Below are 21,475 nucleotides of genomic sequence, written 5' to 3' on the forward strand. Positions count from 1 at the left end.
ACAAAATACCGAAAACCATGCCTATTATTAATTCTGCAAGGACCCCAAATATCTAAATGAACAACATAAAACAAAGACTCATCACGAGGGACAAAGCGTGTAGGATAGGTGGCACGATGATGCTTCCCTAACTCATACGCTTCACAATTTAATCTAGACTCAAACTTAAAAAAAGGAAATAAAATTTTTAATCTAGCTAAAGATAGATGGCCTAAATAACAGTGCCACTAGAGAGCACACCATCATTAGTAGAGTCCATTCCTTTTACACCCTCCACCAATCGTCTTTCCTTATGTGAAGGTCTTGGAAAACACAAGAATTGGGAATGAGGTCACAGAGCAATTTAATACTTTAGTTAACTAACTAACAGATAATAAATTAAAAGTAAAGTTAGCAACATGAAGTACTGATGACAAAATAAGAGAAGGTGTAGGAGAAACACTTCCAGACAAGTCTCATTAGCTATGACAACAGAATTATTAGTGGTAGATTTTGAAAAGAGCTAAAAAAAGTGATGACTTATCAGTCATGTGGGAAGAGGCCCCTGAATCAATGATCCAAGGAGTTGGTGTATAAGTGAGAAGTGCCGTGTTACCTACATGAGAAAATGTGGCAGCAGAAGTACCAGTGGATGTGGAAGCGCCGGTCTCAACATTTTACAATCAATGAAGAAGTTGTCTTACATCATCTCGTAAAGTCTTAGACAAGTCCCCTGAAGATGATCCAGAACCACTATCATTGTTTACTATAGTATTAGAAATGACATGATTGGCAAGTTGCTTGGCCCACTCTGGCTTTCCATGTTTGCCCAACAAGCTTCCACCAAGTGCCATGTTTTACCGCAATAAGTGCAAAGCCAAGATGTTTTTCAGATAGTTGAACCCTGCGGCCTCTAGAAGATCTACTAACTCCCCTTGAATCACGACCACGTCCCCTTCCACGAGAGGTAGTGAAGGTTGAATTTTCTCCTTTAGAACTTTTTTCTAGGAGAATCCCTTCAGGCAAGGCAGTACATTGAAATCTAGCATATGTTTCACTAAGGTTGGGGACATGCTCGCTAGCAAGAAGATGTCCTTTGGCAGATTTCAGTTCAATGTTCAATCCGGCAAGAAACTTGGATATAAAGAATTCATTACCTTGTGCCTTAGGCTTCTTTATATCTATGGTGAGAGGTTCAAAAACATTCAACTCCTCCATCATGCCTTTAAAAGAGTTGTAATAATCCTGCGGAGACTTGTCAGCTTGCTGAAATTGAAATAGCTTTTCATAAATACTAAAAATCCGAGTCATATTTTTAGCTTGGGAGTAGGTCTCTTGCAAGTCATCTCATATTCCCTTTGCAGTCTTATGGAACATAACATTGGTGCAATATCAGATTCCATGCTATTCCACATCCAAATCTTGATGATTGCATCATCTTGGATCCAACTAAAATAGGATTTGTCAGTCTCAGCAGGAGGTTCACCCTCAATGAACTTAAGTTTACCTTTTACAAGTATGTAAACCTGAACCGCTTGTGACCAAAGCAAATAATTAGAACTATCTTTGAGTTTGATGGATGTAATTTGAACGTTCACATAGTCTCCTTTAGATTCTGCCGTACTCATGGTTGAGTCACTTGTAATTGAAGACATTAAAAACTGAGGTAGATATCACTCAAATTAGTTTTTCAGAACTTGAAGTAGAATTAGCAACAAAAATTCTGCAGAATTCAGGACCGAATAGGACAAATAAAAAAGGATTTGCAAAGTGCAAAAATAAAAGCTAATGAAGGTAGGTAAAAACCGGGATTTAATCCAAGTTTTGGAACTTGTAAAAGTATGGTAATAAGTAGAAAAGATCAGTTCACATGAATACTTGATCTAATGGTACATTAGATACAGCATTAGGTGCCGCACGCCAAGGAAAACTGAAAACAAAAAGAACTTCAGAAGAGAACACTGAGAACAGTACTGTTTTGATTAAAAAAAGCTCTAATGCCATGTTAGAAAACAAGCTTTAAACAATCAAAACAGTAGCTGAACTTGAAGAGAGAAAAGAGAAAAGAGAGGTGAAGAACCAGCAAAGAACGCTTGCGATTCTAGGAGATTCTAGCTAAAGAGCCTAGAATCGCTGGTAGCTTGTATTTATAGTTTTTCAAGAGATCTAATACAACTTGGGACACAAGTAATTGTTCTCTAGAAAAAGAAATAAAAAATTACAGTTTAAAGACAAAACTTACTAATATTCTAGCTCCTAAAATCTGTCCAAAATGGAAAGTTCTGAAAATAGAAACAATTACCAAAATGGAAACAAGCACCAAAATAGAAAGTGGAGCGAATGAAGGCTGCTGCCAAGGCTTGCACACCAAGGCAGCAGCCTTGGATTCTGCACAATTCTCAACAGTACCTGTGGACAAGATGTTCTAGGTGTGAGATTCAATCTAGTCTCAAGTCAGAAACTTCTTCAGTGGCTTACGGCCTTCGTAAAATGTACTAATCTTTTGCTTTTTTGTGGATGAGGCTGGGTTGAGGTCTTCTTTCTTCAAAGAACTCCCTTGTTTTTTTTTTCTTTTTTCCCTGATTCTCTGCTAGTGAACATAGGAATTTCAGTGCAACTCATTACCTGGACCTCTTTTTATAAATATTGATAGGTAGATCAACTTGACTCAGCTGAAGTCTTTGTGGAGATGGCTATCTGTTTTTCTATTTACTTTGTTGAACCATGGCCATTCATATCGTTCTTCACCATGTAAGTCTCTTTTAACTAACCCTTCATCTTCTCAACTTCCCTATTCTGCATCATATTACTTCTCTATACAGAATCTCCAGTCTCAATAGCCTCTCTAGCAAATTCCCCTGGGCCATATTACCACATCAAATGTTCCTCCGGTTTATCTCCAACGGGAGCCAATCCTATATCACCTCGTGTTTATAATTTCTTATTTAATAATTTCTAATATCTTCATCAGTCCATCTAAATATCTCCATACCTGTCTCAACTTCTAGGTAAACGTACTCAAATCCTTATGCACACTCCAATCGCCAACAAGTTTAAGTCTATTGTACTGGTTTTGGGAGATGCTTCATTTTACAGTTGAATCAAGAATCTTTTGTTTGAATTGCAACATCAGATTATCTTTGCGTATCATGTACTTTAGCAGAGAAATTTTGCATCCTGACTGGACTGTCACATATGAGAGAAGTACAACTGATGGATTAGCTGAGATATACCCACGTTTTTCTGGAAGGGGATGCAAAGGAATGAAATGAGAATTTTACCCATATTGATATAATGGCAATTTTCATAATTTTGATTATAATTTTCAAATTTAGTTCAAGAAACAGATTTCATCAAACGTCTATGAGTGTTGTTTCTACTTCCAAAAGCAAGTTTTATCAAATGTCTAAAAGAGTGTTTCTGCTTCCAGAAACACTCAGAATTGTTTCTGGTGTTTCTCAAAGCATAAATTCTTGGTGGGTTACTAAATGGGTCCTCAATCTCTATCTGGGATTGGAACATTATTCTGAAACATGCCATCTACAGCCCCTTGGAAGACAAATATGGACCATAGGAGATCCTATTGTAGTAGTTTGATAATTATAACATTAACCATCATATCTTCATATTTTTTCATCATGAATGCATTTTGTCTGTATTTGAAAGATGCTTAATCTGTTCCATGCTTGTTATTATGTTGCTCATTCGCTGTAAGGATGTGGCAATAGGATTTGTACCTAAATGTTCAGGCCTTTAGGAGACCAAATGGGATTACTTATTGGTACAAGTTGAACTCTTAGATATTTTCTCAAGTTAGAGCATCTAGCTTGAAAGGAATGCCAGGTTTTTGAGGATTTTTCATCCAAATACATGGTCTCTGCCACAATTGGATGTGTTTTCCTTGTCCTAAACTGAATACTGATTCCTAGATCTTAATTGCAGATACACAGGTTTCAGATGGAACAGCTGGAGCCTTAGCAGGAAATGAGGAATTTAATGAAAACAAATCAAAGAAAGGTTTCTTGTGAGGGCTTTTCCATTTGAGCTCCTCCTGTGTCTTATATTTTTCTCATTAAAACAAAGTCATAATGTAGTTTTGCATGATGTGAATACTCACCAGTGACCTTATTTTTCACTAATTTGTTCTTGTAGTTTTCTGGAGGGTCAGCTTTTCCCCATGTTTTGCTCTCTAGTTGTCAAATGCTCGCATATTTTTTATGTTACAAAAATGCTATGTCTATTGTATTCATTTCTTAATTATTGAATTGATAAACTCGGAATTCAAGCTGATATTTGTGTGCCCCTCACCCGAAAACTAAATGCCAGGTCCAAGGGATCACTGAAGATCATAAATCAGACGTCAAGATTCTTGAAAGATATGAAAGTTCTCTTGGTTAATAAGGTCTACGTAGTAAATGTTCTAGGTATTCTCTCATCTATTTTTAATCCTTAAAAGTACTTGCACAATTTCTCCATTGATTGTTTTAATGGTGTTTTATTTGATGGTAAATTTATCAAGAACAAAAGTGTTTGAAAATATTACAATGTAATTTTCAAAAATCAATCCTGGATCCAGTAATCGTAAGTTAACTTGCAGAAGGTGAGAAAAAGAAGAAGTGGGAAGGCGTGGTGGGTGAGAAGGATTTTCAGTGTGAGTGCCAGAGTCCATTCCCAAGCCATCCACTCAGTCATGTAGAGGAATTCCTTAAATAAGCTACATGTCAAATTTAGTCACACAGGGAAAAATGATTATTGGGATTTGGGAGGTTGTAATAGTGGAGAAATGAATCAGGGAATTAGTATCTCTTAACACCCTCATAACAGAATAGTCCATATTATGGCCCTGCTGCTTTGTCAGATCAGATTTCTCTGGCTGCAGAACAATCCAACAGGCTCAGGTATATGAGTAATTGGTCAATGACTCAGGATTCAAGAATGAAATTGGGGATACAATAAAGAATATTGGAAAGAACTAAAACTTAAATATACGAATGGATTCTGGTATTCAGCATCTATAATAGGTTATAGCAAAAATCAAAGAAGAGCTTTAGAGATGACTAATGATAGAAGATGTAGGTGTGGCCCTTTACACGGGCCCAATATTGAGACATCTGCCTTCACACTTGGGCTCGGGCTCAGGATTCCGAAGTAGATAACAACAATCAGGCGACTGGTTGCTGCATCTAGCGCCCAAAATAAGCTTAGATTCCTTTACCTAAAATCCAGAAAGAGGCATAAACAAGCTCTACAGGGCTGATAGAAAAGTGAAAGGGTTTCTCCCTTTTATTTTTCTTTCTTTAACCACTACTCATAGCCAAAGCCCTGCCAAAACGTGAGCAGGAAAGAGAGAATTCAGATGACCTGAGTCAGGATCTTAACATAAGGAAAAACCTGTTTGCTACTTCAAAATACGTAGAAGACTTGATAAGTGCACAAACAACCCACTAAACCTTACTAAGTCTGGGCAAATAGCCATAATAGTAAAGACAAATATTCAACAACGACAACGAACTCTGCTATCTTAAAATTTGATGGGGTCAGCTACAGGGATCCAACCAAAACCTAATAGAGGGATAGATGGACAAAATGAAAGATAAAAGTAAGCAGAGAGTGTCAAAGCCCAGCAAGCCTGGAGAATCTCAGCTAAAGGGACTGTCAAGAAGTTCTAGTTAAGATAGATGTTTTACCATTTTTGTGACTGTACTTTTGTTCATCTTGCCAAAATTAAAAGCTGATGGTCTGTCTAGAAATCTTAGAAGTCTAGTTAAGCTAGACTGGTAACTGTTACTTTTGACCATATTCAATTATGAGAGTTGTTGCATGGGCTGCTCACATGCGCTCCTTGCTGCCTTTTTTCTGCTGCAATGAATTCACTCTTAAATCTCCAGATCTAGATCTTCTTTTACTTTTTCCAGATGTAGTTCTTTCGCATTGTATTGAATTGACAGCAGGCTTTTAGGCTTTAACATCCTCTGACAGACTTTGTGATGATATTTATAATTGCAGTTCATTGTCAATGATATTTTTCTTTTATACTACTTTTATGTTTCCTTGTGTCAGTTAATACTGTTGGATTCAATGATCTTTTGTTCTTAATGGTATTTTTCCTAAAAAAGTTGTAGCTAAATTTATCAGGTTACATAGCATACAACTTTGTCATAGGAGCTTATTCATATTGGGGGCCAAAGGCTGGGTATGAAATTTATCATATGGTAAGCTGGCCTTAGTCTTTAGTTTATGGTCACATATCAATTGTCACCCCTTTTAAATTGAATCCCTGAACTTAATTTTTTTGTATTTTAATAATTTCAAATAGGAAATCTCAGTACTCAGCTTTTAGTACTGAACTTTTGCAAGAACAGGATGGCCAACACAATCTTCTGATTTTATTATAATTGTAAGCTATTGTACTGTTCTCTTTATTGTTGTGCACGTGGTTCTTTTGCCCAAGCGATAGGAAATGTTGGGTGTTGAATAATATGTTCATGATCCTTTTTTCTTTTATAAATAACAATTTTTTAACCTTGCTCTCCTGCCACGGATTATTTTTATCTTTTTTTTTTTTTTTTCCCCGGGGGGGGGGGGGGAAGATATGGGGAAGGGGAAAGAGAGGGATGGGGGAGATAATAAACATAATAGTTTCATTAACACCAATGAAGAAGAAATAAAATATAACTCTTACAGTGATAGACTATTAACCTAAAACAACATTCAACTACAAATTGCAGGTACATCTTGACTTTTATCCTCCTTGGTATATGCTGCTTAATTAGTCTGATAGACTATTCCTTTATTTTCCCTTATATAATATACATAAGAGGTCCACCCTTGCGCCTACTTGAGAGAATGGTACATGATATTGGACAGGTGGCTGAGGTAAAAAGAATGAAAGTGGAGGCAGAGAAATGACGTACAGCCCCCATGCCAATTTTTATGAATGCCAACCTGAGGAACCAGTTTTGGAGGCAGGGTTGATTTGTGAAGTGGTAACAACTAACAACTACCCAAGTATTGTAGTTTCTGTCCTACTTCTAGAGCAGGTGGTGGGTCAACTGGTTCAACTGGCTGGTCCAATGAGGTTCTTAGCTCTGATAAACACAGAGATTCCCAACTGTTCCACTGCTACCTAAATTGTGAGCTAAGATTTCACAGGGTTGTTTCTTCCAAGAGTATATAAACTTCCTTCAGCATAAAGGGGCCTACCATTCCTTATGAGATGATATATCCAAGCCACCCACTTGAGACTGCATCCACCAAATCACCACTAGATAATCATCCTCAACCATAGTGTTCAAGAAAGGATAAAAAGACATTTCCAGACACTTTTGTGTAGCCTTTAGCTATGATGATAGAGGCTTGATGTAGTACCCCAGATTTAGATTTATAGGGCTGTGTACAATGGGAGTCAGTTTTTCAGGTATTGGAACTGAATAGGATTCTCAGAATTAGAAGAGATTGGAGGAAAGAAAAATGAAATCCGGCAATCTGCCAAAAGAAATTCCATGAAGTTTATCGTATTCAACTTATCTTGGACTGTAGCTTTGCCTTTATATAGGTTATGTTGTCTTGAAAAATTGAGAGCATAAAAAATAAAAACTTTCTGGATCATGAAGTTACTAAATTGAAACTCTAAGACTATCTTCTAGTGCTTTAAACTACTTTCTAATTTTGTGATCTATAGCATGAACTTCTATCTAGGCTCCAACCGCAAATTTAGGAACTCTCTAGAGCACTCCCCTAGTAAAGAAGAACAAAAGTAGGCTAGGACTTCCTAATGATGGTATCTAATATCTAGAAATAAAAGTGGCATCAGAGCAGGGTACCCCTTCAATAGTATTGCCATCCTTCCCCCAAACTGGTCTAATCTACAATATCTTGGTCTCGTTGAGAACCTAAATCACATCCAAGTGACGAATTTTTGATCCTCCTGAACCTAACCCAGAGATAGGTGACAGAAATAGACTCAAATAATTGGCTCAACAGCCTTTGAAACTCAAGATGTGTTGTAACAATAGGATGATAGAAGGTGAGGGCATTCACTCCATGGTTTGTAAACCAAGCACTGTTTTAGAAGTTTATTACAAGCACTTTGTAATAACACTCTAACATAGCCCAACATAAAGAAGCTTCTACCATAATTTTTTAGTTGACATAGGACTCTTAAAAAAAGGCTAGCCTGGGACTAGTACTACTAGAAAATAGAAAATTGAAAAGAAAATTCATGTTACTACTACCTTCATATAAGCCCCACATGGAAGCCCATTACATCAAGACCAATGGAACATAAGACGTTTAACGCATAACACTACGTAACTTGACTTATGTAAAATTGTTTCTGTTGTTCCCTATATGATAAATATTCTTGATTTGTTTGGTTTTCTTTTCTAATCTTGATTGAGTACTTTTTGGTTTCTTTTCTGTTTGGCTGTTTTAGATGCATTTGTAGTTCTGGTTGCTAGTTGTAACTTGTAAGTATTATGTACCATTATTGATCTGTGCTATAACTTATGAGGCTTGTTTTTCTGCATCATCTACTTTATTGAAAGCTTTGTTCAGTCTCTGATCATTATTTTCCTTTCATTGTGGATCTTGTTCCCATTGTTATGGGAGTCCACTCTTGATTATCTGGTTGGATCAGGATAATTACCCCACTTGATTAAAATGCACCATTATACTACCTATTCTTTGCCATCTTCAATTTTTTAGGGGCGGGGGTATAAATGACAACTTTAAGGGTTGCATCTATGATTACATTATTAGTTAAACAGATTTTTCTTGCAGAGTAATGCAGATATTTTGTTTGGAGGGATTACAGTTTTCTGTGGCATTTGTGGAACTGTAGCTGGGGGTGTTGTTCTTGATCGCATGAATTCCACAATCTCCAATGCTTTTAAGGTAATTTGAGTTTGAAGCATGTTTTTTTTACCACTTGTCTAGGCTCTGGAACATACTTTCTTTGATTATTGGCACTTTCATTTGTCATCTATTTCAACACTTTCAGAAACGTCATGTATTTATTTGAGCTACAATATATGTGTTCTAGTGTTCTTGGTGGTGTGGAATGTTTTGGAAGATAGCATCTTATTTCAGCAGAATCTAGGTTCTCTTTACCCCCTAAATGTGGTGATAAGAAGTGTTTCAGTTTCTCCTGGTTTCTTGGTCGTTGGATGGTAGAAATGGCCTCTATGTTTCCTTCTGTTGATTAATGTTTTGTTGTAATTCAGGCCTTGGGTTTGGTTCTTAATTAGGAGGCATCTAGGTGTCAAAACTTTGCCTTTCCTGCGTCTATTGCAGACTATTATCAGCAAGTCATGAAGAAGTCAGTTTCAATCTTGGTTAGAAGCAAATTTGTCAAACCATTGAATTCGGGTTGGAACTCTCCACCATTTGGTGGTTGGTTTTTTTAACTATTTGTGGTCAAATGGAGATTTTTTAGCTGAAACTTAAAAGGAGCTAATTAACCTTCTATTTTTCAAAGAGAAAGAGAACTACAACAAACTCCTGAAAGGAGGAGAAGAAAGGCACAAGCAAGCCCAACCTCAAACAGAGTCAACCTGCTAAAGTCTTGCTATTTGGCCTATTGTCTTGGACTCTATCTGTACTAGTACTGGAGATAGTACTTCTATGCCCTTCTGGTCAGATCACTGGCACCCTTTGGGTATTCTTCTTAATCTTACGAGTCCTAGATTTGTTCTTTATTCTATCTTCCCTAGAATGTCTTATGTGGTTGTATTTCAAGTCCGGCTGGCTGGGCTTCTCTCCTCTCTTAACATTTGGAATCTACTCCCTAGTACTTCCAAAAGCCTCGAGGAAGGAAGGCTAGTGATCTAGAAGTTGAACTATTCTGGGGCTTTCTTTTCCAAATCTTCTTGGGATCTTATTTGCTTTAGAAGCTCTCCTGTTACTTGGCACAATCTTCTTTGGTCTGAGCATCATATACCTCATTGTTGCAGCATTGTTTGGAATGTCTTCTCCAATTGCCTCCAATGCAACCTTTCCTTTGACACAGAATATCAATGTCTCCCTGCTTGGTTGTCTTTCCTGGAATCTGAGGATACTGATCATCTCTTCTTTGCTTGTCCCTTCCCTACATCAGTCTGGAGAGAGATTTTAGCTAAGTAGTGGCCTAGGAGCATAAAAATTAGACCCTATTGTGACTGAATGGTCCCAGATTGCCAAGTCCTTTGCTGGGTCTACCCTTTGCCATTCTCTCAGTCATCTGGCTTTTCGTGCGAGCACTAACCATATTTTGATGGACTACAATTTCAGAAAATGGACCTCCAACAGATTTGGGAATCCATTTCTTTGAATGCATGGAGCAGCTTCTTCGTGTTTAGACTCTCCAAGTAACAAGTTGCTTCCTTGTCTGGAGCTAGTTTCTTTTCTTTTCTCCTTCTCTCTTTCCCTTCTGGGGACTTGTAGCTCTTCCTCCCTTGGTAGTGAATTTGTTTATTCACCCAAAGAAAAAAATTGGTTTCTGGTATACGAAAAGTAGTCCAACTATGAATACACACCTCTGCTTTATTCTCAATCTTTTAGCACCCCCACCCTTCTTCCCTATATTATCATTACTCAAAGCTTAATGTACTATTTGTATAACATGACAGATTGGCTTCCTTTTCTTCCTCCTTTTTTTTAATACCATCTAACAACTCTAATATCAATTGCAGCTTCTTTCTGGAGCAACACTTCTGGGGGCAACATTTTGTTTTGCTTCTTTCTGTTCAAAGAACTTATATGGTTTCATAGCTCTTTTCACAATTGGCGAATTCATGGTCCTTGCAACTCAGGTAAATTTACACTTATAACTTATAAGAGTATAGAAATAATCTATTGTGGTTCACATTTTAGTTATTTCATTCCATTCTACATTCTGTCATGCTTTATTAAGTGTTCTTCATCTTACAGTAATAAATTATTAAACGAATTAGGAGGGTTGTTTTGTGCCTACTATTTCGTTTTATCAGTTATGAAAAACCTGAATTATTATTCTAACCAAAACTCAATTGGATGGTTTATGATCCTTGTGGTGGACAACTTGCTTTAACCATCCTTTATTATCAGAAACTATGCAGAATTGCCACCTTGTACACTCTTGACAGTGACTGTTTGTACCTGTTAACACCATGGTTCCTGTTTAGTTGACACTAGAAAGGGGTAATTTTGAGATGCTCTATGCGAGAGTGGAGTTCTTCTTATTCCTGGAAGAACTGGTTACAATTGCGGCATTGGCTAAGCCTGGACTAGCCAAGCTAAAATAGTTATTTCCATTTTTCAATCCATAGTTGCTTCATTACTTGATTTTACAGATTTCTTCTTACTGCCTATTCTTGCAATTTGTGTGTCGCTCCCACGGTTATATATCTGTATCCAAATCATGATAGTACTAGGTTATTAGCGTTATATTTGATTTTGAGTAAAGTCCCATACAAGCAAACAAAGTGCTTAATTTGTATAATTCATAAATTAAAACATTGTAACATCATTATCCAAATTTATTTGTGTTAGTCTTGAGAACAATTTAAAAGACAAATTCCCTGGTTCTGTGTAAACATGAAGTAGAAAATTGCTTCCTTCTTAAATAAGGCATAAGCCTTTGTGCATTGACTTTTGTGTTGTTGCCTTACATCTTTTTTTTTTTTTTTTTTGGATGAATAAAAATTAAATAAACGAAATGAAAAAATGACGAACTACAAGAAAGATCCAAACAGGGAAAAGGATCGGAGAGAATAATGGAATTGGGAGTTGAGACCCCAGGCTACAACAGTGAGCCTGTTCCTTGGGGAATCAACAACCGGGGGATGGAGAATATATATAATTCTAAAAGATACATCAAAGTGAATAGCATTCCAAATCGAGTCAAAAGAGCGGGATTTGGAAGTGCAATGCCTAAGATTACTCTCCCACCACAGATGGTGGACCATGGCACCAAAGACAAGCCTACCAATCCGGTCACAAATAGAGGTACCTAAAAAGTTACTCAATACCCAAGACCAATCACGATCAAACCCAAAGGAGCAACTAGAGTGAGGCCAAATGAAAGCTAGGGCTTTTCTCCAGCGAGAACTAGAGAAAGGGCAAGAGAAGAATAAATGCTCGATGTCCTAGTACCATTCCAACAAAGGATACAGTTGGGGTTCGCAGGAATTTGGCGGGTGATAAGGAAAGCCTGGGTGGGAAGAGCAAGGTTTAGGGCTCTCCAAAGGGTGAGGGAGTGACGGGGAATGTGACCTTTGAACCAAACCAGGGGGAAGGGGAGCAAAATAGGTTCCAAGCAGTAGATGTGGTGAAGGATTTAGTGGTGGAAAGGAGCCAAACAAGTGTATCATGGGGGGAGGTAAGAATGGGGGGGGGGGGGGGAGTTCCAAACTTGTGTGAGACTATGGTGGGGGAGAGGGTCCCAAGAACCATTGGAGATGAAAGCCGAGAGAGAGGTAGATTTGGGAATGCGGGTTTTATAGACAATGCGGGGGGAGGGGCAAGAGGGTAAAGAGAATTCCCATTAGATGCCACGGATCTAGCCAGAAGGAAATAAAGGAACCGAAAAGCATATGTGTGGTGATGGCAGGGAGGGCTCAGGGTCTAAGGAAGAGGAGTTTCCTCCAGATCCAGGAAGGGTTATAAGGGATAAGGACAGTCCAGAGAGTCAGATTTGAGAAGATAAGAGTGGACCCAATTAACCAAAATGGAATCTTGTTTAGAAACAATTTTCCAGATGAGCTTGAGCAAAGTAGCAGAGTTGACCTCTTGGATTCGGCGGATTCCTAGGCCCCCCTCAGATTTAGGCCGACAGATATTAGACCAACACGATGGGGCGAAGGAATCACGAGGATTCCTGGCCCTTCCAGAGAAAGGCATAGAAGAGAGATTCCATTGCCGACGAGATAGACTTGGGTATCGGGAAAATGCCACACTAATAAAGGTAGGAGGATTGGAGGACAGACCGAATGAGCTCCACCCTACTAACTAGCAAAGGAGAGAAGCCGGCTTTTCCATAATTGAAGACTCTTACGGATGTGATCTAGCATAGGGGAGCAGTGATGGTGAGAAAGCCTACCAGGGATAAAAGGAAGACCAAGGTAGACGATAAGAAAGGATCCAGACTTGAACCCAGAGAGGTTCAAGAGATTAAAGCGCAGAGGATTAGACACCCCAGAAAGGAAGAGAGTAGATTTGTCAAGGTTGACCTTAAGACCAGAGATGGACTCAAAGAAGGAAAGGGCAGAGATGACGGAGGAGTTGAAGCTATGATAAGCTTTGGAGAAGATCGTGAGGTCATCAGCAAAGGCGAGATGGGTGAGATTGAGGGATTTGCATTTGGAATGGGTGAAATCAGGAGCCGGTCTATATGTGCACATTGTTAATGATAGCCAATCTCATCAATCCAATCAAGCTGTACGGGGTTAGTATTATTGGTTATCTAGTTCCTGCAAGTTTCTAGTGAATTTTCCTTGTTTTCAACTGACATGATCTAAAATGTGTCTTTCAGTTTGAATTTTGGAAAGGATTTCTATTTATTGACCACTGTGCCCATCAAAACCATTTACTAAAATACACTTGAGATCTGACTACATGTTCGACAATATTTGCCTAGCTCTCAATTCTGCAACTTTTGGTCCCATGGTTCGAAGTTCAAACCATTCAGTTAATGAAAAGCAGTGTATAAAAATCATTACATAAATGCCAGAAGAATAGGATGCATAAAATAATAGCTATGGTAGGAATTCTATAAATTTATATTATAAGTTTCAATGTTGTCGCTTTCAAGTTGCTGTTTGATACCTGATGGCTTTATAATGCCCTCTCCGTATTCAGTTGTGCAACAATCTTGTTGGAATGATCAAATCGTCTGGTAAGAGTGAGAAGCACATGCAAGGAAATTGCCTAATTGATATGAGGTGAAGTTTTTCAATAACATTTAGGAGATATTAAGCCAACATAACGGGACAGGTAACAGTCAAATAGTATGATGTGAGTTGTGGTAATTAACCCAGATAGCAAATAAACACAGCCATACAAAATTACTAGTCAAGGACTAGTTTTAAAAGTAGCTTCTTTAGTGCAATAGGTGTGCTGGGCTTTGTAGCCTAGGCTCCAAGCCTACCCTCTTCTTTTTCTTCTTTAATCATAGGTTATGTGATCTTTAGTCAGCTAGAGTAAGCATGTAAAGTTGTGATTGACCAAAAAGGTGTTATGCTCTATTAGCTTGCATAGGCAACTCAAAGCATGGAGAGTGGTACAGAGACATTGTTGCTTAAGAGGCATGTATTGTGCACACATATGCCAGGGTGCATGGCAGTAAGGCACACACCCCTGCCCAGGATTTGGACTGGACAGTCTGATGACTAGTGAATGCAGCCAGGTTGGCCTCCAGACCTTGGACTGTGCAAGATTGTCTAGTTTCAGCAGTTGAAGGTCTGTCTACTATCACTGGGAGCCTATCTCTTTTTTGATGTATGATGCCAGTCAAGTACAAAAAAGGTGCAACAGTTGCTCCTAATTGGCTTTGTAGTTGTTTCTCTACGTCGAAAAAATTTCCAGTAAGAGAACAGGTCACTACCTGGTCCCATGGTCCATGAAATCATGTTTTTGGGATTGAGTGGTAATTTCTGTTGGTTAATGTTATGAGACTGAATAGGCATGACCTGTGACAACTATATTAATCATGTAACTGATGTAATTCTTCTCTGCAGGGTCCTGTGAATTACGTGTGCCTCCACTGTGTTACTCCCAGCATGAGACCACTATCTATGGCAATGTCTACTGTTGCAATCCACATCTTTGGAGATGTTCCTTCCTCACCACTTGTTGGGGTTCTTGAGGTTTGTATTTCACATTTAATGTGTAGAACATTCAGACTGTTAACTGCAACTTTTTGCTTCAGAAATAATTGGCCACACAATGGAAGCTATTTGCCTTATTAGAAGACTTATGAAAAGGTATAGAGTGTAAGAAAGGTCTTCATATGTTCGTTGTTGACCTATAAAAAGCTTATAATAGAGTCCCTAGAGCGTTAGTTTGGCAAGTACTAGAGAAAGAAATTTTGCAAGTACATATGTGGACATAGTTAAAGATACATTTGATGGTTTAGTGACAAGTGTAAAAACGGTGGGAGGACAATGTGGTGAATTCCCTGATTATAGTTGGGCTACATCAAGGATCAATTTTAAGCTCATATTTATTTGCACTTATTATTGATGATTTAACCAAAACATTCAAGATGAGTTTCCTTGGTGTATGTTTTTTGTTGATGATATTGTTTTGGTAGATGGAACACAAGTAGATATTACCAAGGAACAAAATTTCGGGAAATATCGCCGGTTCGCTACCTGGCGAACTAGGCTAACCGGCGAAATCTCGCCGAAGTTCGCCTGAAATCTCGAAATTTCGAGAGTGCTTCTGAGTTCACATATCCGGATATCCCCTTGAGACGCCCAAGTCTTCAAGAAATCCTCCGCAATCAAGCGATCGATCAGAATATCCATAATCCAGTGTGGATTATCGGCTTGGTGTGCAATCTGACCAACTTCATGCTGTTCTGGATGACGCCGCCCGAGGAAATGCTCGCGAAGGAGTTGCAGACATCCGGTGTAACGTAGAGTAATTTCGCCCTTTCTATCTTCTATTTCTTTCTGTTTCAACTGGAATGAAAAGTCAGTTTCCTCTTCTCCAGTTTTGTCTGCAAAAATCAGGGATTTTAGGTAGACTTCAATTAATCGTTGAAACTGGTATGGTAAACGAAGCTAAAACCATGGAGATTCTTCATGCCATCTTGACCCAGCAGTGTTCTACGATATTGTTGCTTTTCCCTCTTTGCTTTTCCCTCTTTTCTCATTCTTTCTTCTCCTTTCAACGTTTTCGTTTGATTCGCCAGAAAATCTAAGATTTTCCGGCGATATTTGAACATTTCGTTTCGATCAGTTTTTTATTTCGCTGGTCAGCGAAAATAAGTTCCTTGGATATTACTACCAAGTTTAAATCACATTGAGCTACTTTGGTATCAGAAGGCATTAACTAGTAGATTGAAGACAGAATATCTTGTGTGTAACTTTGGTCGTGATTGGATGGATGATGACATGGTGAGACTTGATGAGAAGGAGATTCCACAGAGTGATTATTTTAGGTACCTTGGCTCAATCATAATAAAAGGTGACAAAGGATGATGTTTCCCAAAGAATTAAAATAGGTGGATAAAGTAGAGAGGTGCATTCGAGGTCTTGTGTGATCAACTTAGCTCCAATCAACAAAGCTACAAGAAAATTGATTGAGATGGCATGGCCATGCTCAATAGAGGCCTTTAAATGCCCTTGTATGAGAAAGCAATTTAATCCAGATTGAAGGAATTAGAAGAACTAAGGGCAAACCTATGATAACCTTAAGTGAAGTGGTGAGAAAGGACATGCATAGGTTAGGCCTTGTATCTAGTATGGTCTCATATAGAGCTGATTGGAAGGCAAGGATCCATGTAGTCAACCCCATTTAATTGGGAAAAGGCTTGTTGTCGTCGTACAATTTGTTGACTTGAGAGACAAGTTTGTCTATTTGGTTAATTACAAATCTTCTATACCATAAAATTTTTCCAAATGGGACGAAAAGTAGGGGGTGGGGGTAGGTGTAGGCTCTAGAAATTGAATGTTTCCTTTATATTTTGCCACCCATGGGAATTATCTATTCTCCACTTTTTTACGAAAAAAGTGCAGGTAAAGAGTCTTCTGATGAGAACATTGTTTTAAGATTACTAGATCAAATGCAGTGGGTTAGTGCCATTAGCTGTTGCAGTCTCCGTTCTGTATCCACCTTTTGGTTGGATTGCAGTGGCATAAGAAAATGAAAACTAATTTAGTTTTGTGGTTGCTGTTTTTTTGAGCAATTTTGGCAATTAGCTTCCCCAAAGTTTTCATTGTCATTAGTTTAGAATGATTACAAGCAACACTGTCACATGTAATAAGTCGTTTAATCCATATTCATCAATTGATAATGAAAACTTTTATTGTATTCAGTGATTTCATTCGTCCACCTAAGTGGACCCTTGAATGTAAACCAATTTAAATTGATGTTGCATATTAACCAATGGAATGTGTCAGTAGTTACAGACATGCATTTGCCCTGGTTCTTGAATTTGGATGCTGATTATTGGGAGGGGCTTGTCTTTTGATTGGCTGGTTCATTTCATTAAAAAAGTTCAATAGTTACCCTCTCTTATTCAACTGTGTTAAGAATTAAAATAATTATAAAGAACAGAAAACTGAAGGAAGAGAGGAGAAGTGGTGGAGGAGGGAATGGTGATTTGTGCAAGATACAACTCTCTCCCTCAACAGTGTAATTTTATTATTAAAAGGTTTCCAAATTATAGAGATTTTCAAATATCTTTAAATATTAATATTCTAAAATGAACTTTGCTTAACACCTAAGCAACAAGAAGGAAAGTAAATAAATAATAGCAATCCTAGAAGCACCTATGACCTAACAATGGAAAAGAAAATATAACATTCATAGTAAAATTACTTTTCATGTGCACAGTACTCATGAACATTGTTCACATGAACAATGCTGTGAAAAATTAATCAAGACTTCTAGCAAACTGAATCATATACCTTTCCCCTTGATGCCTTCAATAAATTGAATCTTCAGCTTTCAGTGAAACTGAGGAATCAAACTATAATTTTAGGTCACACCCAAAAGGCAAAATTTATAGGTTGCAACGAGAATTTCAACAACCAGGAATGCAACTTTTGTTTTGGTGCTTGCAACAAGTCGTTCCAGTGCACATTCAAGGAGCACAGCGAAAGGGAGCAAACTAGTGTATCAGAACATCATAAGGTGGAAAAATGAATCAGGGTACTGGGCAGCATCATGAACTTATTTGAGATACGCCATTTTAATGCTACATGAACTAGTTTTACCGTGTGATGATATTAAGATGATATTATGACAACTTGAACTAGGAACAAAAAAAAATGACTCTTTTTCTCTTCTTTCTTTATGTACTGGCTTTCGTTCATGATCAGTTTTACCATTCACCGAGCTCCATTAACTTACTATAGTTTTCTATCCATAGTCTAGTTTAAAAGAAAAACTGATCATTATTGGCCGTTCCTCTTTCTTTTCCACCTTTAGATATGGCTCCTGCTGATACTGGCTTCTTATTCTTTTTTTAATCCTGCATATCTTTTTTTCTTTTTATTTATTTCCTGCAGGATTATATCAATAACTGGAGGGAAACTGCTCTTATTCTCACGTCTATCTTGTTCCTCGCCTCTGGAATATGGTTTATTGGTAAGATATAATCAATTATTTATAGTGCCTTCTTGTAGTAATCATGCAATCAACATCAAGTTTCACTTGTGCCATCAACTTAGAGAGAAATCTAGTGCTAGGAATATTCATGAAATATTTTTTTTACCTCTCGAAAACAATGCTTACTATTATGACCATAGGTTCCAAAATACTGATTCTGGCTTCCTATGGGTCCACCCAACTAGTGTTAAACAACAACCACCACCATATAACCTTATCTCAACTACATGGGGGTTGGCTATGTAGACCCATAAGTAGCAAACACTAGAGGAAAAGAAAAGGACTAGCAGTAAAAGGAAAATAAATAAGGGGGTTTAAGAAAGAAGAAAAGAAAAAAATGAAAAGGTTAGAGAAAGTAGAGAGCACAACAAATAAGGGGAAGAAATCAAAGCAATAGTCAAATAAGTGATCTAAAACATCCCCATATGGGGTATCGGTAACTCAGATCTTTGTCCTCCAAGCAACTCTATTCGTAGTCATACTAGGATTGAGCCGCGCTACTTGCATACCCTTTCTGGCTACTCTAATCGTCATTTTTGGCTTGCCTCTACCCATAGTTGTCACGGCGATGAGGCGAGCGGCGGGGCTAATTGAGGCGATGGGGGGCGCCCCGGCGCTGAGGCGGAGGCATGGATAGGTACACCCCCTAAATCTTCTTCTTTATAATAAAACTAATATAACTACCTCGTCTCCCTCTACAAACCCACGTATAAGTAGTTGGAAGCGAGGAGGGAGGGGGGGGGGGGGGGAGAGGGGGAGAGGTTTGGGTTTTGGGTGTGAGTGGAGTGAGAGTGTGAGCTTGGTCACTTTTCTCTTTCTTTTGTTTGTTTTTATTTTTATTTTACATTTGTCCTGGCGTCTCAAGCTATGGTTCAAACAATAGTCTTTACAATCTTTGTTTTTTTTTTTTTTTTTTTTTTTTTTTTTTTTTTTTTTTTTTTATAAAAGAGAAAGAAGGGGGCGGCCCGCTGCCCCTCAAAACCGGCGCCGCCCCCCCCCGCCCCCCCCCCCCCCCCCCCCCCCCCGCCCCCCCTTCTACCCCCCCCCCCCCCCCCCCTTGCCCCCTTGCCTCTCCTCTACCTCTATCTCTTTTGGCTCTGTTAAACTGAATCCGGTCACTCTTCCGTACTGTTGCATCCATAGGTCTCAGTTGGGCATGCCCAAACCACCTCAAATAGGTCCCCTGCTGCTTAGAATACAGAAGGGCATAAGACTTCTCCAACTGATTACTAGACTGAATTAATTGAATACAAACAACTCCTTGGTCAGGTGTTGATGAAATGATGGTCTATTTCCACATTCTTTGAACCTTCATGCTTAATTAGGGCATAAGACTACTCCAAAGGGAAAAACTCATGATCTAGAATAAACACGTGTGGAGTGTAATCAAACAAGAAGGTTGTAGCATTAAATGCAAAATATTTCGGGCCAATTTTCTTGTGATGGATGAGTTTGAGTAATAGATTTTTTTTTTTTTTAATGAGAAAATAGTTTTGAGTAATAGTTAGTAATTTATTGGCCTCTTTGTATACATTTGCAGGGCTTTTTATTCATAGCGTTGACAGATTCAGTGAAGACGTTGAGAATGAAGTCTTAGAAGTCGAAAGGTCAGATCGAAGGCCTTTACTTGGTCATGGTGAAAACATAACTGAAGCCCAAGATTAGTCTTTATGAATTATGTATTAGTCATGATCCTCAAGCGCTGGTTTCCCCCTGGCATGAATCTCATCTTCACCAATGCTTGCTTGATGCTTTCTCTAATGCTTTTTTTTTTTTTTTTGGTGAGAATCTCATCTTCACCGATGAATTTTGATGCTTTCTCTAATCCTTGCTTTCATTCAGCATGTTTGTAACTAGTGTTCATTAGCAGTACTAATGAGAGATGTTCCTTAAATAATTTGCAAAATGATAGAACAAAGAAAAGAAGAGAGGGAGAAAAAACAAAACCTATAAGCATGTTTTCGGTGAGTCCTGTCTGCATGAGATCACTGATGACTAGGTTAGTAGATATTGATCGGTGTGCTGCATGATAATAGGATGTATAAGGGGTATCAATGGGATGATTTTCCATTTTCATGGCGATTGTTTGGTTGATGAATTTGGTGAGCAGACACGGCCCACAGTTTTGCCCTTGAAGCCACCTCTTGTAGGAATCTAATGGTCGAAATATTAATCATAAAATTAAGAGATTGAATCAGTACTTGGCCGTCGTGCCGTCGCACTAACCCTCATTAGCGGCTTCAGATGAAGTGATTGGCTGCCCAGAATGAGGGTGGTGGGATTTACAAAGAAGTCGTAAGTTGGGTCTACCCTCATGATATTTAAGCCTTTTAAGGGTTCGAAGCTTTAGAAGAAAGAAAAAAGAAATGGATTCTATCAACTTGAACCATTAAGCATTCGATGATTAAGGAACAAAATGATTTTTTTTTTGGGGGGCAACTTGATAAGCTGAAAGATATAATGCACATTAGCATTTTTTTTCTTCTTTATTTGCTCCCCGTTCCTCTCATTCTCTACTATCATTCTTTGAGTGACCTATAAAATTGACTTAGTGCCTTTGGTAGGGAAAAAAATTTTGATTTATTCCTTGTTGAGTTGATTGCGTAAAGAAATTTAAGATTTAGGATACCTCCATATGCATTCATATAAGATTGTATTTAATTATATACATATCATGTCATTAGAGTGACATAGGACATGTTAAGAAGGTGTATGAAGCTTTAGGATGGTAAAACATCCTTGAAAACCCTTTAGCACTTTCATGGTTATTGTCTTTCATGTCTAGGATGTCTACATTATATGGTTAAGTATCCATACATGTTATTAATCTTTCGACAAGGATATTGAAGCCAAGTGACTCATGATGGCTGCACGGATTATGAATTGGATATAGATTCAAGCTGCAAGAGCACAAGCTCACCAAAAAACAGAAAAACCTTTTGAGGATATCGATTAGCTTGATAAACTAATAGTGGCAAAAAATCATCTCTTCAATTTTTTTCTTCTGGTAATCAAATCATCTCTAAAATAAGAGGTTATAACGTTCAAATATCTTGTTGCAATCTTTAATTTATAAATTCATTCCGAAAGATTCGATTCCGACCCCCAGTTTTTTTTAACACTCAACCCTAGTCTCGGTAGCAGACCATTTGCTTTGCATTCCACTTGTCTATGTGGTCTCCCCACTCCCATCTTTATC

General features: G+C 38.1%; 1 protein-coding gene across 2 annotated transcripts in view; it reads left to right on the forward strand.

Moving 5' to 3' along the window:
• LOC149017634 (putative sphingolipid transporter spinster homolog 2) overlaps positions 1 to 20,888 on the forward strand; it is a 52,691-nt gene extending 31,803 nt beyond the window's left edge. The window contains exons 8-15 of one of the 2 annotated variants that reach the window (XM_089151954.1): positions 3,922 to 4,003; positions 4,306 to 4,403; positions 6,115 to 6,191; positions 8,761 to 8,874; positions 10,650 to 10,769; positions 14,673 to 14,801; positions 18,177 to 18,255; positions 19,817 to 20,888. In XM_089151954.1, coding sequence (XP_089008080.1) covers positions 3,922 to 4,003; positions 4,306 to 4,403; positions 6,115 to 6,191; positions 8,761 to 8,874; positions 10,650 to 10,769; positions 14,673 to 14,801; positions 18,177 to 18,255; positions 19,817 to 19,941 — 824 coding nt within the window. In that variant the 3' untranslated portion in view covers positions 19,942 to 20,888. The remainder of the gene's footprint in view (positions 1 to 3,921; positions 4,004 to 4,305; positions 4,404 to 6,114; positions 6,192 to 8,760; positions 8,875 to 10,649; positions 10,770 to 14,672; positions 14,802 to 18,176; positions 18,256 to 19,816) is intronic. The other variant, XM_089151953.1, reaches the window with a different exon arrangement.
• The last annotated feature ends 587 nt before the right edge of the window (positions 20,889 to 21,475 follow it).

This window comes from Hakea prostrata, chromosome 4 (genome assembly GCF_041222555.1).
Source record: "Hakea prostrata isolate BN-2017 chromosome 4, UWA_Hpros_2, whole genome shotgun sequence".
In the NCBI taxonomy this organism is placed as follows: Eukaryota; Viridiplantae; Streptophyta; class Magnoliopsida; order Proteales; family Proteaceae; genus Hakea; species Hakea prostrata.